At 39.9% G+C, this 16,096-nt stretch overlaps 1 protein-coding gene across 2 annotated transcripts in view; it reads left to right on the plus strand.

Moving 5' to 3' along the window:
* LCP2 (lymphocyte cytosolic protein 2) overlaps positions 1-16,096 on the plus strand; it is a 60,007-nt gene that overhangs the window by 40,362 nt on the left and 3,549 nt on the right. For both annotated transcript variants that reach the window (XM_029051754.2, XM_007673342.4), the window contains 11 exons: positions 786-852; positions 935-1,018; positions 1,840-1,865; positions 1,958-1,977; positions 2,075-2,179; positions 5,004-5,034; positions 5,599-5,611; positions 6,876-7,008; positions 10,281-10,324; positions 13,118-13,218; positions 15,831-15,908. In XM_029051754.2, coding sequence (XP_028907587.1) covers positions 786-852; positions 935-1,018; positions 1,840-1,865; positions 1,958-1,977; positions 2,075-2,179; positions 5,004-5,034; positions 5,599-5,611; positions 6,876-7,008; positions 10,281-10,324; positions 13,118-13,218; positions 15,831-15,908 — 702 coding nt within the window. The remainder of the gene's footprint in view (positions 1-785; positions 853-934; positions 1,019-1,839; positions 1,866-1,957; positions 1,978-2,074; positions 2,180-5,003; positions 5,035-5,598; positions 5,612-6,875; positions 7,009-10,280; positions 10,325-13,117; positions 13,219-15,830; positions 15,909-16,096) is intronic.

The following is a 16,096-nucleotide window of genomic DNA, read 5'->3' on the forward strand; positions in this document are numbered from 1 at the left end:
CTTAGTACAGTGCTTGGCATATAGTAAATGCTTAATAAGTGCCATAATTATTCATTATTATTGACTAAATTTACATAAAAATGTATATGTAAAGCAGTTGAGCCTAATATCATCATCCTTTAAATGTTTGAATAGGCTTTCTTGATGTTTTGAACTCCCTCTCCACCTTCAGCAGATTTATTCACCAAACTCATGGGAGTTTGGGGTATATGGATGATTCCTGAAAATGATGAGCCAGGGCTCTCCTGCCCCCAGCTTCAGTAAATCAATCAATAGTATTTATTGAGCACTGACTCTGGACACAGTATTGAACTATGCACATGGGAGAATACAATACAGCAGAGTTTTGGGGTTTTTTTATGGTATTTGTTAAGTGCTTACTATGTGTCAGGTACTTGTAATAAGCGCTGGGGCAGATACCAGCTAATCAAGTTGGCCATAATCCACATCCTAATGAGGTTTACAGTCTTAATCTCCATTTTACATGAGGTAATTGAGGCCTAGAGAAGTTAAGTGACTTGCCCAAGGTCATACAGCAGACAACAGAGTTATTAGTCATGACCCCTGCCCACAGTGAGCTTAAAGTCTAGAGGGATCTGAAAGCTCCAGTAGCAGAGGAGATCTAAGTTGAGGAAAACCTGAACTGACTTACAAACTCGGCTAACTTCCAAAGTCCTAGAGCCCATGGAACATTTACTACTTGACAAAACTTTAAAACAGTAGCATTTCCACATAGCCAGAGAAAAAATTGCTTCTTAACACAGTCATTTTTTTTTTTAACACAGCCACCTCAGCCTCCGCCTTCCAACCATGAAGAACCTAGCAGAAATAGAAACCTTAAACCTGTTAAACGTAAGTGCAGTTTCCTGCCTAGCATATTCACCCTCCCAGTGCCACTATCTGTAATTTTGATAAGGTTCTATTTTGCTTCTAGTCCCAGCTCCCTCAATAGACAGAAGTACCAAACCACTGCTGGATCGCTCAATATCTCCATTTGACAGGGATTCTTCAGGACCAGGTTAGTATTTTTCATGTTTGAGGGTTATTTTTATTTGTGGGTCATCTGGTGCTTAGACAAACAGGATGCCTTAGTGGAAAGGCAACTATGAGATTTTATGGTGCTACCTGTAATAAATGAACCACCCAGAAACGTAAATAACACTTTCACTCTCTCTAAATCATCTCCTAATATCAACAGAAAAATGAGCTTTCAAAGTCTTAACAAAATATAGATACTAATCTGAAACCTAAACCAAAGGCCCCACCCAAAATTGCTGCTTTAAAATGGTGTTGTTTTCTTGAGGCCTCTCGTCTTTCACTGTCATTAGGGGGCAGAACATTTATGGCTGAAGCACTGAAGCCTTTTCAAACATTGCTGCACTTCATTCGCTCACATAAGTCTTCTTTCCCAGAATTTACACTTTATAAAAGGGAAGGTTTCCACAGAATTCCGGCATATTAAGGACATTTTAAAAGCTTGGAGAAAGAAAAAGAAGAAGAATTGACATGCAAATGACTCCAACATCAGCTAACTGATCACAAAAACCTCAGAAAACACATTTATCCATTAATGTGGATGTTTCTGATGGGTACACGGAAAACAATAATCTTTGCATGGGGTGGGTTGCTGCTCAAAGATGTCAGTGCATAAAAACAGACGGTCCTTTTTCTGTCCAAATATTAGACCTGGCCTCCCCAAAATAATTTAAAATAAATCTCTCAGATTCCAGTATGTGTGAAGTGATCTCTTTGAAAATGAATTCCAGATAAGTATGTGTATTTGAGTGCTTATACAGGTCTATTCATTATGTTGATTAAATAATTATTTGTATTTTGCAGGGAAGAAACCAGTTTATCCTGAAAAGGTAAAATGTTCACTGACTACTGTTCAATGCAAGTCATTCCACTTTGTAGTATGTTGATGATCCTTATAACTTTTTCATTCTGTTTTATACAGTCCTTGGTGCCCCAAATGAGGTAAGAAGAGTACGACATCTAGCTGAACATATTCCAGAACTCTTAATTAATTAAATACGTCCCATCCTCTTTAAACATTCTTTTTTTTTAAATATAGGTCTCTTGGTGAACATTTATCAAAGATACAGAAGCCTCCTCTGCCAACAGGGGAAAGGCATGAAAGAAGTAGTCCCATTCCTGGAAAGAAGCCACCACTACCAAAGTAAGCTTAATATTTTGCTATATATCAAATCAAAATCCAAAGAAAACAATAGAAAGGATTCTACCATTAGGTTTATACTACAAAAATAACATAACTGCCATTTTTGTGTTATAATGAAAATTGATTTACTGCAGTGGTTTGATAAACAATTATTATTTACAAGTTTTGGATAAAGTATCTTGCTCTTTTCTGAAAAAAGACAATATAAAAATCTAACGAACAAATAACCTGCTATTCAGAAGCTAATCTTGCCCCAAGCTGGCTCTGGGACAAATATCCATGTCTGTCTGCCTGTTACTCATTTCACGTCAGGGTCTAGGGAATATGAGAGTGGAGAAACAAGAGAATTTAATACCCCCCTTATTTGCAATAATAATTGTGGTATTTATTAAGTCTTACTATGTCCCAGTCATCGTACTAAGCACTGAAATAGGTACGTGGTAATCAGGCCCCACATGGGGCTCACTTTCTAAGTAAGAAGGAGCACAGGTATTGAATCTCCATTTTGCAGATGAGGGAACTGAGGCACAGAAAACTGAAGTGACTTGCCCAACGTCACATAGGTAAATGACAGAAAGCAGAATTAGAACTCAGGTCTTTTGACTCCCAGGCTCATGCTCTTTCAACTAGCCTACACCGCTTGCAATCTCAGAGACAGAGGGAACTTCAGTGGGAGTTCTACTGGTAGGGTAAAGATTTTTGAGAATTTTATCCAAATTAACCCAATTTCTAGTTCCACATCCTTTTTCTGTAATCAGGGTTAAATCTGAAAAAAGAATGACTTAATTTGATTTACGAATCCTTCCTAATTCTGCCATGGGTCAAATATTAACTGTCAAATATCTTTATTAACTTCAATAAGCATCAGCTTGTATTTTGGAATGTGATCTCTGGGAGCTTTATTCATCTTTAAATAATCCTAAATGGCTTTCAGGAGTATTTCCCTTCTTCCCATCTTGTAAGGTAACTGTAGTTTCCTTAAGAAGCTGGTTACCGTGGGTAATTTTAGCTTATTTCTAACGTATCACCATTCTTCTAGGTTCAATGTAATAATAACAATAATTACAGTACTTGTTAAGCACTTACTATGTATCAAGCACTGTTTTAAGCGCTTGGATAGAGACAGGCTAATGAAGTTGGACACAGTCCCTGTTCCACAGGGAGCTCACAGTATTAATCCCCATTTTACAGAGGAGGTAACTGAGGAACCGAGAAGTGATTTGTCCAAGGTCACACAGCAGACAAATGGAGAAGCCGGGATTACAACCCACGTCCTTCTGACTCCCAGACCTCTATCCACTAAGCCAAAATCCCTCACCACAAAACTTATGTTTAGATATGGCTAAGTTTTGAAATTGCTGTGATGCTCAAGTCTTTGTATTACTTGCAACTGCCAGAGAGGAGGCCTTCTCAGATTAAGCCCTCTATTTCCTGGCTCCCTCTCCCCTCTGTGTCATCTATGCAGTTGGATCTGTGACATTCGGACATTTGATATTCACCTCAACCTCAACTCCAGAGCACTTATGTACATATCTATAAATTTTGTATCATAAATTATTAATTTATATTAAATGTCTTCCCCCTCTTCTAAACTGTAAACTTGTTGTGTGCCTGGAATGTGTTTAGCTCTGTTAAATTGTACTCTCTCAAGTGCTTAGTACAGTGCTCTGCCCACAATAAGCACTCAATAAATGCCATAGTTGTTGTTGATGATGATATCACTGAAAGAACACTTGCTGTGCTGATATGATTTATACATCTTTGATTTTTAAATCTGAAAGATAAAATAATAGCTTTTTTAAAAAAAAATTGTACTACCCACCTCCCCACCAAAAAATAATAATCTAGTTCTGTACCCTAAAAATTCAGGTACTCTCAGGGCTGTACCAGACCCTGTTTTGGGATTCCCCAGAGGACTTGTTCTGGAAAAAGAGAAACCCCCACCAAGGTTTCCAAGTGCTCTCTGAGCATAGGGGCCACAGCTACCACTTAATACAGTGCTCTTCACACAATAAGCACTCAATAAATACCAATGATCAATTGACTAATTGATTGGGAAACCACTTGGGCTATGATAGTGGGTGACTTGACCCTTACATCCTTTAGGAAAAGTTTTTAGAAGGGAATTTCTATACCACCACAGTGAAGAATATTATTTTAGTTCCACTCGTAGCCTCTTCCGCCACTGTTACTTACTACATGGTGGGAGAGGAGAATTTCAGGGAATTGTTCCTTTTAAGTCAGTAGGAGTGCTTTCTGTCTTGCCAAGCCATATTATATAATTGCTGTGTGCAAACTATGCTAAATATCACTGTTGAAGGCTGTTTCAAAGCCTCTTCGGAGTGATCTCTGATGGTAGGAATACTGCAGAGAATATTGTATATTACCAATATTCACCTGTTTTTGGTAACTGGGAAAAATGTCCTTTGCTTCTGTTGGGGTTACTTTGCCCAATTCCTTCCTCCAGGTGGCCTGAATGGAGGATGTTTTTTAAAAAATAAAGTAGTTTCAATTGTTTGGAGGAACGTCTCTTGAAACTAATACGTTCAAAACTGAAAATAGTATCTTGCTGACTAATCTGGAAGGCATTCGTAGTTTTAGCTGAGAAGAATCAATATTTTTCCTGCCTCATCTCATGATGCTGACATGCAAACTGCTTGATCAAACTGTGCCCCACAAAGCTATTTTCTTAGAATTGTTTTATATTTGAATGAATAGGCCTTTACCTTCATTATTTAAATTGTTTGAAAACTAAATTCTGAGAATTATTAAAATGCTTCCATTTCTAAAGGGCTAGATTTTAATTTTCTTTTTTCCATTTCAGGCCAGGGTGGGGAATGGACCGAAGAGGTGATGTACGTATCCTGTAAAACTAAATGAAAGATGTAGTAAAAATATCTGGGTCCCTGGGCTTTCTTCTCCCCTTCAAGCTGTGTCCACATGTCCTTTGTGGATGCAAAGCATGAAAACAACATGAGCTCAGCAGTTCCTTGCTGTGCAGAGGAGAACACTTCCATCCCCATCATCCTTCCACATCAAGTTTAGCTCTGTGATTCAGGAGAGGGCTCTCCATTATCATTTACAGACACACACGCACAGTATTTGTTAATGACTTACTTTGTTCCAGGCACTGTTCTAAGTGCTGCAGTAGATCAAAAGCTACCTTATTCCTCCCTGCAGAGTAGTTCATAATTAATACACCAGTTGGATTCAGTCTGGTTAAATTCTGGCTAGATTCTAATTTCTAATATTTATTTTTGGCCCCATTATTCTTCAAAGAAGTTGTAACCTGAAATACCATAAATACTGTCAAAATAGCCATAAATTCAGGTAGCTGATGAAATGATTTAAACAGATGAGAGTTTACAAAATTGTACCTTGATCTGAGTCCAATCTCTTTTCTTTTTTTCTCTCCCCAGGAAGAAGACGAGGGTAGGTGACTTCTTTAAAATATAGATATGGTCCCTAAATCTTTCCACTCAGACAGTCACAAGGAGATATTTTGTATATACCAAGTCAAATAGGTTACCCTTACAAAATGTTAAATACCAGTTCCTAGCTTAGTCAGCTGAAATTTTATGGAATGGACTGATGAAGTAGCAAGAGAAAAATGTCCGTTTCACTTGTAGCCAACTTTGGCAGAGCTTTTTCAGCCCAGAGCCATTTTTAGGGGTTGCTAAAGGAGGAAGAGTGTGGGGTAGAGAACTACTTCATCCACAGAGGTAGGTTTTGGACTTCTTCCTTTCCTCTGTGGCTCCAGCTGGACATCTTGCACCACTCACTGTCAACAGGGCTGCAGGACCTGGGTCCATGCTCCTGCCTCCGGAGCAATCAATCAATAGATCGTATTTATTGTGTGCTTACCTTTTCCGGAGCACTGTACTAAGCATTTGGAAGAGTACATCACAAGGCATAACAGATGCTTTCCCTGCCCACAACGAGCTTACAGTCTGGGGGGGAGGCTGACATCAGTAGAAATAAATAAATTATGCACAGGTACGTTAAGTGCTGTGGGGCTGGAAGAGAATGAATAAAGGCAACAAGTCATAGTAATGAAAAAGGAGGTCCAAGTGGGCAGAGGAGACTGACTGGGAGGCTGAGAGAAGTGTGGGGGCCCTGGGTGTGGCAGGGTGGGAGTAAGGATCTTAGAATCGTAGAGGTGGAGATGCACAGTGGCTGTCCCTGTACCTCCGGACCAGATATTGGTGTTCTAGGTATGAGCAGGCCACCCTGAGAAGCTTGCTGGGGGTCAACAGAACAATGTTAGATCTCCCCCTTTCATCTGGAGAAACTTTTTAATGAAGTATTAAAACATAAATGTGTGATTAGGCAGAATGACTACAAAAAAGTCAACGTGAACTATATTTGGATCTGTCTCACCTCATTTTAGATAAGCAGATTCACATTTTACTGATGGTGGGCTCATTTGGCATTTTCATTTTCATAACTATAAGCTTCTATAGTGTGCACGGACAGAATAATATGGGGATACTCAGATTCAGTACACAAGATGAAAAAGTGTTTGGGTGGCTATCCAGCATCTTCCTGATGTCAATAATGGGGTACCTAGATTTTATTTCAGTGCCTTCCTTCAGATCGGTCATTGTTTGACTCCAGTCCCATTAACGGCCTGCTGAAGGAATAAGTATCGTGAAATCTATGAATTGCTCCGCTGACTTTTTTCTTTTCACCACAGCTCATCAAAGGCCTCTGCCACAGCCAGCTTTGCCGCCTTTCAATTCTAATACTTTCCCTTCGAGAACCACCAAGCCAGCTCCCAAGCACTCCCTTCCAGGAACTAACAGCATGCCTGGATCATTTGCAGGAAGGTATGTCTTAGCAGCTAGGCATTTATAGATTGTGAGATAACACGATATCTATTATACTATCAGAACACGGCTGGGAGCAGTGTGGTCTAGTGGAAAGAGCACGGATCTGGAAGTCAGAGAACATGGGTTCTAATTCTGACTCCATCACCTACCCGCTGTGGGACCTTGGGCAAGTCACTTCACTTTTCTGTGTCTCAGTTCCCTGATCTGCAAAATGGGGATACAATATGTGTCCTCTCTCAGACTGTGAGACCTGATTATCATGAACCTTCCTCAGAGTTTAGTACAGTGCCTGGCACATAGTAAGTACTTAACAAATACCACAATTATTATTACCAGCCTGTACAAAGAGGAAAGGGCAGGTGCATTGTGGGAGAAATTAGTTTAAGCAAGGAGCTAAATTTGGAGGGTCTTGAGAACTAGAAAGAAAAAAAAACCAAAACCATAGCATCGTAATTGCTGCTGCTATCATCAAATTCTATCAGTGCCTAAACTTAGTGGTGGTGAACACCTACTTTATCACCTCCAAAATAGATTAAACACCTTTAGAAAAAGTGCAAAATACTTTTCAGTTTGTGAAAAAAACCTGTTCCCTAGTTTGGGAACATCAGAAAGAATTACTATGAAAATGGGGTAGCCAAAGGTCAATTTGGACCTCGGTGTGGAAGGACCTGGGTTATAATCCCAGCCTTGCCATTGTCTGCTTTGTGACTTTGGCAAGTCATTTAACTTCTCTATGACCCAGCTACCTCATATGTAAAATGGATTAAGACTGTGAGCCCCATGTGGGACAGTGATTTAGTTCAGTGCCTGGCACATAGTAAGTTCTTAAAAAAAAAAACATTTTTTTTTTTTAAAGCAGAAGAAGCCAAAGCACAAGATAGAATTTCCAGAAGGCTCAAAGATTCTGGTTACTTATAATGAAAGGGAGAGTATTTTTCAGAAATTATGAGGAAGGATTTCATCAATTTGATGTCCTCATCAACATTTTAAAAATAAGTTGCTTCTATAAGGTGTTAACAGGAATGTGGCATCAATAGCTTCGACTTTGTCCTTTTCATTCATTCATTAGTATTCATTGAGCACTTACTGTGTGCAAAGCATTGTAATAATTGTTTGGGAGAGTACAGTTTAACAATAAACAGACATATTCCTTGCCCACAATGAGCTCACCATTCAGAGGCAGAGTAATCAGTTTCTAAAGGATTTCAAGGGTTCCAAAGATTTCCTGTATTTTTTCTGCTTCCCTATTCCCCCATATACCTAAATTTCCTTGGATTCTTCATGAGTTGATGCAAAGGAATCGGAACGCTGAGAAGGCCAAAATTATCACGGGGTTAGGCAGGTTCTTAACAAGGATAGAATACAGAAATTTAGGTATTTTCAGTCTGGAATGGCAAGGGCTGAGAAGAAATATGATTAAATTCCTCAAAATTATGAAGGGTATCGAGTGGTGAAAACATTGCTAAATACCAAATCTCACAGAATCAGGGCACCTATTAATAGCCTGAAAATGGTAGATTAAAGACAAGAAGAAAATGCCTTTTCATCCAGAGGTGATAAATGTGCAATTTGTTATCACAGGACATTATGTAGGCAGAACATGTCGATAGATTCAAGAGGGGTTTGATTAAATAGATGGACTAGAGAAGCAGCGTGGCTTAGTTCTAATACCATATGCCATATGTCTGCTGTGTGACCTTGGACTAATCACTTAACTTCCCGTGCCTCAGTTACCTCATCTGTAAAATGGGGATTAAAAGTGAGAGGCCCATGTGGGACAGGGATTGTATCCAACCTGTTTACCTAGTATCTACCCCAGCACTTAGAACAGTGCTTAGCACATAGTAAGTGCTTAACAAGTACTATAATTATTATTAATTATTATCTGCTATTCGAGGAAAAGTTGGGAATGCTAGAAAATACATTTATAGCTACCAGGATGGACGGAGAAGCAGTGTGACAGTAGGAAGAGCATGGGTTTGGGAGTCAGAGGTCATGGGTTCAAATCCTGACTCTGCCATTTGTCAGCTATGTGACTTTGGGCAAGTCACTTGGCTTCTCTGTGCCTCAGTTACATCATCTGTAAAATGGGGATTAAGACTGTGAGCCCCACGTGGAACAACCTGCTTACTTTGTATCTACTCCAGCACTTAGAACAGTGCTTGGCACATAGTAAGTGCTTAACAAATACCATAATAATTATTATTGTTAAGGAAGGCATTTATCTCACTCTTCCTCCAATGAATAAATAAATCAATCAATCTGCTAAACTTCATCTGTGTTACAAGCCCTATACTAAACTTGGGACAATACTGATCTCTGCTCTTAAGGAGTTTACAATTTACCAGGGGAAACAGGGACTCAGACACTAAAACAGTTTACAGATCTGGGAAAGAAGTAAGAGGGGATTTGTACTTGAGTTAGTCTTTTTTTTTAAATGGCATTTGTTAAGTTTTCACTGTGTTCCAGAAACTTTAGTAAGGGCTGGAGTAGATATGGACTAATCAGGTTGGACACCACCCATGTCCCAGATGGAGCTCATGGTCTTACTCCACATTTCACAGATGAGGTAACTGAGGCACAGAAAAGTGAAGTGACTGGCTCAAGGTCACACAGCAGATAGGTGGAGGAACCGGGAGTAGGACACTGGTCCTTCTGACTCCTGGGTCCGTGCCCTATCCATTAGGCCATGCTGCTTCTCATGAGTAAAATGGTATGTTCATTGACATGTGAATACATCTTCTGGGCAGTTGTGAGTACATAAATGCTCAAGTTCTGCAGTTAGGGTATATATAACCTAGTGAGATTAGAAATTAATAAGGGAAGGGCTCTTGGAAAGGTGTGATTTCAGGCAGGATTTGAAGTTGGGTAGAGCTGTGATTTGTTGGATATGAAGGAGAAAGCAAATTCTAGGCCTGGGAATTGTGTGAACAAGAAGTTGATAGTGGGAGACATAGGATGAGGCATCATAAATAGGTTAGTTTCAGAGGAGTTACAAGTTCAAGCTGGGGTGCAGTGGGAGAAGAGGGTGGATAAATAAGTAGGACAGAAATGACTGAGTGTCTTAAAGCCAGTGAATAAGAGATTCTGCCCAGTGCAGAGCAGAATGGGCAACTATTGAAGAGTTTTGTAGAGAGGATCCTTGTTACCCATTGTTGGAAACAGGTTGGAGGGACCTTTAGTGTGATCCAGAGTATGCCATTTCTTATGTTCTTATGTTCTAACATCTTTCAAATCCTTTTGTGTTGCTTTCTTTTTATTATCTTCAGTAACTTGTCTGCAAGCAGCTCACTGCCACCAAACTTCTCACAAGGTACGTATTCTATGGTCTTGAACAAAAAGTTCACAAAATTCAATAATGTATTGATGTTGAAACTCATCACTCATCTCAATGAAGTTCGAAACATGATTTTGCCTAAGCTTGCTAAGTAGAGATATTAGTTACAGCAGTATGAAATACATTGTGTCTGCCTGCACAGTGGAAGGCAAGCAGTTGGAATCCATTTCCCCCGGAAGCTGTGCAGAAGAGACATCAATAGGGTTTGGATATATTCATAAATGAGAGTTAAATTAATGCACAGGAAAAAATTAGGATATTAGACAACGGTTTAGGTAAATTCAATATGTTATTTAGAGAAAAAAACAGTGATACTTGAGTGAAAAGTTGGAAAGCTCAAGGGGAGTTTAGATAGATTGATGGGAGCATATTCATGATTGATTATTAGAGGAAAAAACTAGAAGCAATATTCCTAGCCATTAGGTTGGAAATAAGGAAAGAAACCAAGTAATCATAATAATGTTGGTATTTGTTAAGCGCTTACTATGTGCAGAGCACTGTTCTAAGCGCTGGGGTAAACACAGGGGAATCAGGTTGTCCCACGTGGGGCTCACAGTCTTAATCCCCATTTTACAGATGAGGGAACTGAGGCACAGAGAAGTTAAGTGACTTGCCCACAGTCACACAGCTGACAAGTGGCAGAGCTGGGATTTGAACTCATGAGCCCTGACTCCAAAGCCCGTGCTCTTTCCACTGCGCCACGCTGCTCCTCTATCAATCAATCAATCAATAGTATTTAGTGATAACATACTGTATTCAGAGCACTGTAGCAAGCACTTGGGAAGGTTCACTGTGGTACATGATGCCTGCCTTCAAGGAGCTTAGAGTCTAGCTGGGGAGACAGACACAAAATTACAGGTAGAAGAAAAAGAGAGTGGAAAAATGTACAAATAGATGAATCAGTGCTCAAACATACTCCCGAAAGTTAAGTCCACATGTAAAGAAATGCTACAGGTAGTAGCTGAGATAGTAGTTTGAAGGATATCCTATTTATACTTCAAAAATGTGAACTGGCTGACATTGGTCAAGAGCCTGGAAATCTCTTTGCAGCTGCTAGCTGTAGCCCTGCTAGGAATAGGCATTCAAAATGTGGGTTTTTTCCCTTTACTTACCTTTCCTTTCTGAGCAGAAGTTGAGGAAATGTCATAGTTCTGTGTTCATGGTTGCTGCTGTACATCTTTGGTTGGTGAGGGCTGGTGAAGGGGAATCGGCAAGGCACTGGCAGGGACAGGCCCTAGAAGGGAGGGATAAGTTAAAAAAAAAAGGGTAGCTGGGGTAGGTGGAGCCAGATAAAGTTTTGAAATACTGGTAAGGTGAAAGGACAACCCAGAAAACTTTGGCGATAGAGATGCAACTTTTTAGAAAAAGAATGGAAACAGGGACACAGGAAAGACAGGGTGAGTAAAGAAAATATAATGTACTGCATACCTTGGTGACAGCTGGAAGCAGTAGTGTGATTTAAAGTGCTCTGGAATGCAATAACTAAACAATACATCCCTATGACATGTTACCCCATTGTAACCTTCCCTCCTATCATCCTTTGGAGCCATAGGCAGAGAGAGTAAACTGTTTTGGATAGACCTTTGGAAATGACCAAGTATAGCATTTCTTATGTCCTCATGAAACATTCTCTAGGAGTGCCGCGAATGCAAGCAAAGTATGCTAGCAAGGGTCAGGCTTACTGCTGTATCTGAATTAAATGATCATGTGCCACTTGGTTGCTTGGAGACTGCCATGAGCATCTGGTAAAAAAACGGACTTATGGCTTATTTGAGCATGTTAGCTTTCTCTCTTGCTTCAACACACCCACAGCTGTACAAATGGAAGCACTGAATTTATATCTCTTGTGAATCACTTACATATGTCCAAGGAAAAAGAAGTTCACCCATGAAGAATATACTGAAACTTGGGAAAAATTCCAATTAGGCCTTGTTTTGTCAGTAGAAGGCCTGATATACTATTTAATATGACAATAGATAGATGCATAGGAATCTGTGAGTATGGGATTCCATTGATTAAAATGTAAATTGATGAGCAGTAGTAATCCTGCCATTGCTGAGCATGTTGTAGAAACTCTGAGCCATCCTTCAAGAGAACTTATTATTTGGCAGCCTATTTCTCAAGGGTAGAAATCTTGTTTCAGTGGATCTGGACTTAAAAATAAAACATTTTATCTGCTGTGAAAGACTACAGCATTGTCTGAGTTGGCAATGGGAGGGAAGGAAGTAGCTTTACTGCTGACCCTGAGAAACTGTAACATAAAGATATATTCAGGACGTCTGGGCTATACTTTGTTTTATGAAAGCAATTAAAAAAGTAACTGGAGTCATCTTCATTTTATAACTGACAATTATTGACACTATCACCTCCTAAGACTCTACAGAGTATATACCAGACTAGTCCACTGATAAAAGTCTCTACAAAAGTTTGGCTATCAAGAAGTTTACCAAGACCCTAAGATTGCTTTGTGAAGGGACCCTTTTAGAACTGGAGGGACTTTGTTAGCTTTTCTTCATCACTGATGGAGTAAAGCAGAAGTCTGTTTTACATCCAGTCTTGCTCAACTTATTTAACTTTGCAGAAAACTCTGTCTATAGTTTGTCTAGGATCAAAACAAATGGAAGAGATATTTGTATCCACAGCACCCGAAATAGTCACAGTTTGATCAATCCTAAAAGTGTTTGGGGGAGTAGCCATCTTGCAGAGAACATTTGAATCGAGCTTTGTACTTTGAATTGACTCTCTAATTATTCATTCTGAATTTTAAAGGTCACATCAACAGATCTTTTTCTAGAGGGGCTGCTGATGGCAGATCCTTACCACCTCCCAACAAGCAGTTCCCAAGGCCACCATCTCCAGAGGATAATGAGGTACTTAATTTTCAAGCTCTGTTCTGTGGCAAACAATGAACTGCCCAAGTCTGCTTTTGCACACACATCAACCAGTAATTAACCCTTCCTCTGAAAACTGCATTTCCTTATCAAGACCAAAGAAAAAAAAAAGATAACCAGGAGCTCTTGATATAGGAGCGTATGAGCGCTTTAAAGGACAGCCTCTTTTTGTTCTTCGAAATTTTGCACCCACATCCTGCTTTTAATTTCAGACTTTCAATCAATCAATCAATGGTATTTATTGAACGCTTACTCTTTGCAGAGCATTGTACTAAGCACTTGAGCATTGGTAAAATTCAGTTGGTAGACATAAACACTGCCCACAAGAATTTACAATCTAGTGGAAGAGACAGGCATTAAAATAAATTAGAGACAGGGGAAGCAAACCTTGCTTCTGTCACCTTGTTGGTCTATGTCCTTGGAAAAATCATTCAACTCTTCCTGATGCTAACGTGGAAATTATGAACCTCAGCTAACACTGGAATCCACTGCTTGGAGTGTGATATGATGTGTTCTCCACACAGCAGGGTACCAATTCTGTCAATAATGATAATGAATTACCGAAGATGGGCTCCTAAATGATTTGAAAGATTTCAGAAATGAATATTCATTATACTGAGTCATTTATGAAAAAGCAGTATAGATATGATATTTTCTTACTCACTATTGTTATATTTTCAAAGTGAAATATATACTCCTCTAATAAACAAAATATTTTAGAAACAGCTTTCAAAGCACTGTACTAAGCACTTGGGAGAGCACAATACAATGGAGTTGTTCCCTGCCCACAAGGAGTTCACAATCTAGAGGGGAGGGATGATCATCAATTAATCAATCATATTTATTGAGTGCTCTAATTCAACCTATATAGTCAATCTGTCACCAAATCCTTCAGCTCCACCTTCATAGTATCTCTAAAATCCACCTTTCTTTTCCAGCCAAACAGCAACTATGATGATCCAACCACTTATCCTAATCCTCTTTGCCTATTGCATCTGCCTCCTTGCTGAACTCCCTTACTCCTGTCTCTCCCCAGTCCAGTCCATACTTTATTCTGCTGCATGGATCATTTTTCAAAAAAAAAGTTCAGTCCATGTTTCCCCATTCCTCAAGAACTTCTGGTCATTGCTCACTGGCCTCCCCATCAAACAGAAACTTCCTAACATCAGCATGGAGCTTGCCCCCTCCTACCTTACCTCACTGATCTCCTACCAACACCCACCCTACAGACTTCATTCCTCTAGCGCCAGCTTGATCACTGTGCCCTGATCTCATCTATCTCACAACCTGTTCCTTTCCCATATCCTCCAAATAGCCTGAAACTCCCTCCCCCTGTAAATACACCAAACCACCATTCTCCTCACCTTCAAAGCTTCATTAAGGTCACATCTTCTCCAAGAGGCCTTCCCCAATTAAGCCCTCTTTTACCCAGCTCCCTCTCCCTTTGGTGCCACCTATGTACTTGGATCTATAACATTTGGGCTCCCACAACACACATCTATAAATAACATATTATGAGTTATTTGTTTATATTAACATCTGTCCCCCCCCCCACCTGTAGACTGTAAGCTCACTGCAGGCAGGGAACGTCTGCCAAGTCGGTTGTATTGTACTCATCTAATAATAAGAATGAGAAGTAGCATGGTGTAGTGAATAGAGGACGGCCCTGGTAGTCAGAAGGTCATAGGTTCTAATCCTGGCTCTGTCTCTTGTCTGCTGTGTGACCTTGGGTAAGTCACTTCACTTTTCTGGGCCTCATTTCCCGCATCTGTAAAATGGGGATTGAGACTGTGAGCCCCACGTGGGACAAGGACTGTGTCCAATCCGATTTGCTTGAATCCACCCCAGTGCTTGGTACAGTGCCTGGCACATAGTAAGCGCTTAGCAAATGCCATCATCATTATTATTATTCTCCCACGTGCTTAGTACAGTAGTCTGCACACAGTAAATACTGAATAAATATGATTGATTGACTGATTGATTGTTAAGGCTTTGAAGGTGAGGAGAGTGGTGGTCTGCTGTATGTTAAATTGGGTGTGGGGCGGGGAGGGCGAGGTCGGGGGGGTGGGCATGGGAGTTCCAGGCCAGAGGAAGGATTTGGGCAAGGGGTTGGCAGTGAGATAAACAAGACTAATTGGAATTAGAGGAACAAAGTAGCCAAGTGGGCTGTAGTAGGAAATCAGTGAAGTTTATTAGGTAAGGTAGATAACGATAGTTTTTTAGTCTCATTCAGTATCGTGATCCAGTCCTTTAAAGCCGATGGTAACAAGTTTCTGTTTGATGCAGAGGTGGAGGGGCAACCAGCATAACAAACAACAAGGAAATACTTTAAATAACCTGTGATGAGCCCAAAGTATTTATTAGCCCAGGTAGTTATGTAAGTCTTAAAATACCAGCAACTAGAGGGAAAGCTAAGATACTAAATGGCACATATCTAAATGTTGGGTACTGCCATTATAAGGTCGCCCCCAAAATCCTGTTGCTAATGATAGCAGACAACTGGACTAGATGAAAAATTGGACTGATCTGATAATAGCATTTCTCGTGTTCTTATGTTTTATTTCACTTGTAAATATTTCCAAATTTTTTAGGATTCAATGAATGAAGAATGGTACGTTTCTTATATTACCCGACCAGAGGCAGAAGCCGCACTTAGGAAGATAAACCAGGTACAGATACATATATGTTCAAAGGGCCAAAACTTGAGGAAAAAAAAACCGGAAGAGCCACCTATGCTTTTCACTTAATGTTAAAGTCACTGTTTTCACAAAGGCTGTATCTCTCTGGGACAAGGAGAGTTTTGAAGAAGAATTACGTTTAATGCTCTTTATTTCCATGGCACAGTTTTCACTTGGCT

The sequence above is a fragment of the Ornithorhynchus anatinus genome, chromosome X1 (assembly GCF_004115215.2).
Source record: "Ornithorhynchus anatinus isolate Pmale09 chromosome X1, mOrnAna1.pri.v4, whole genome shotgun sequence".
NCBI lineage: Eukaryota > Metazoa > Chordata > Mammalia > Monotremata > Ornithorhynchidae > Ornithorhynchus > Ornithorhynchus anatinus.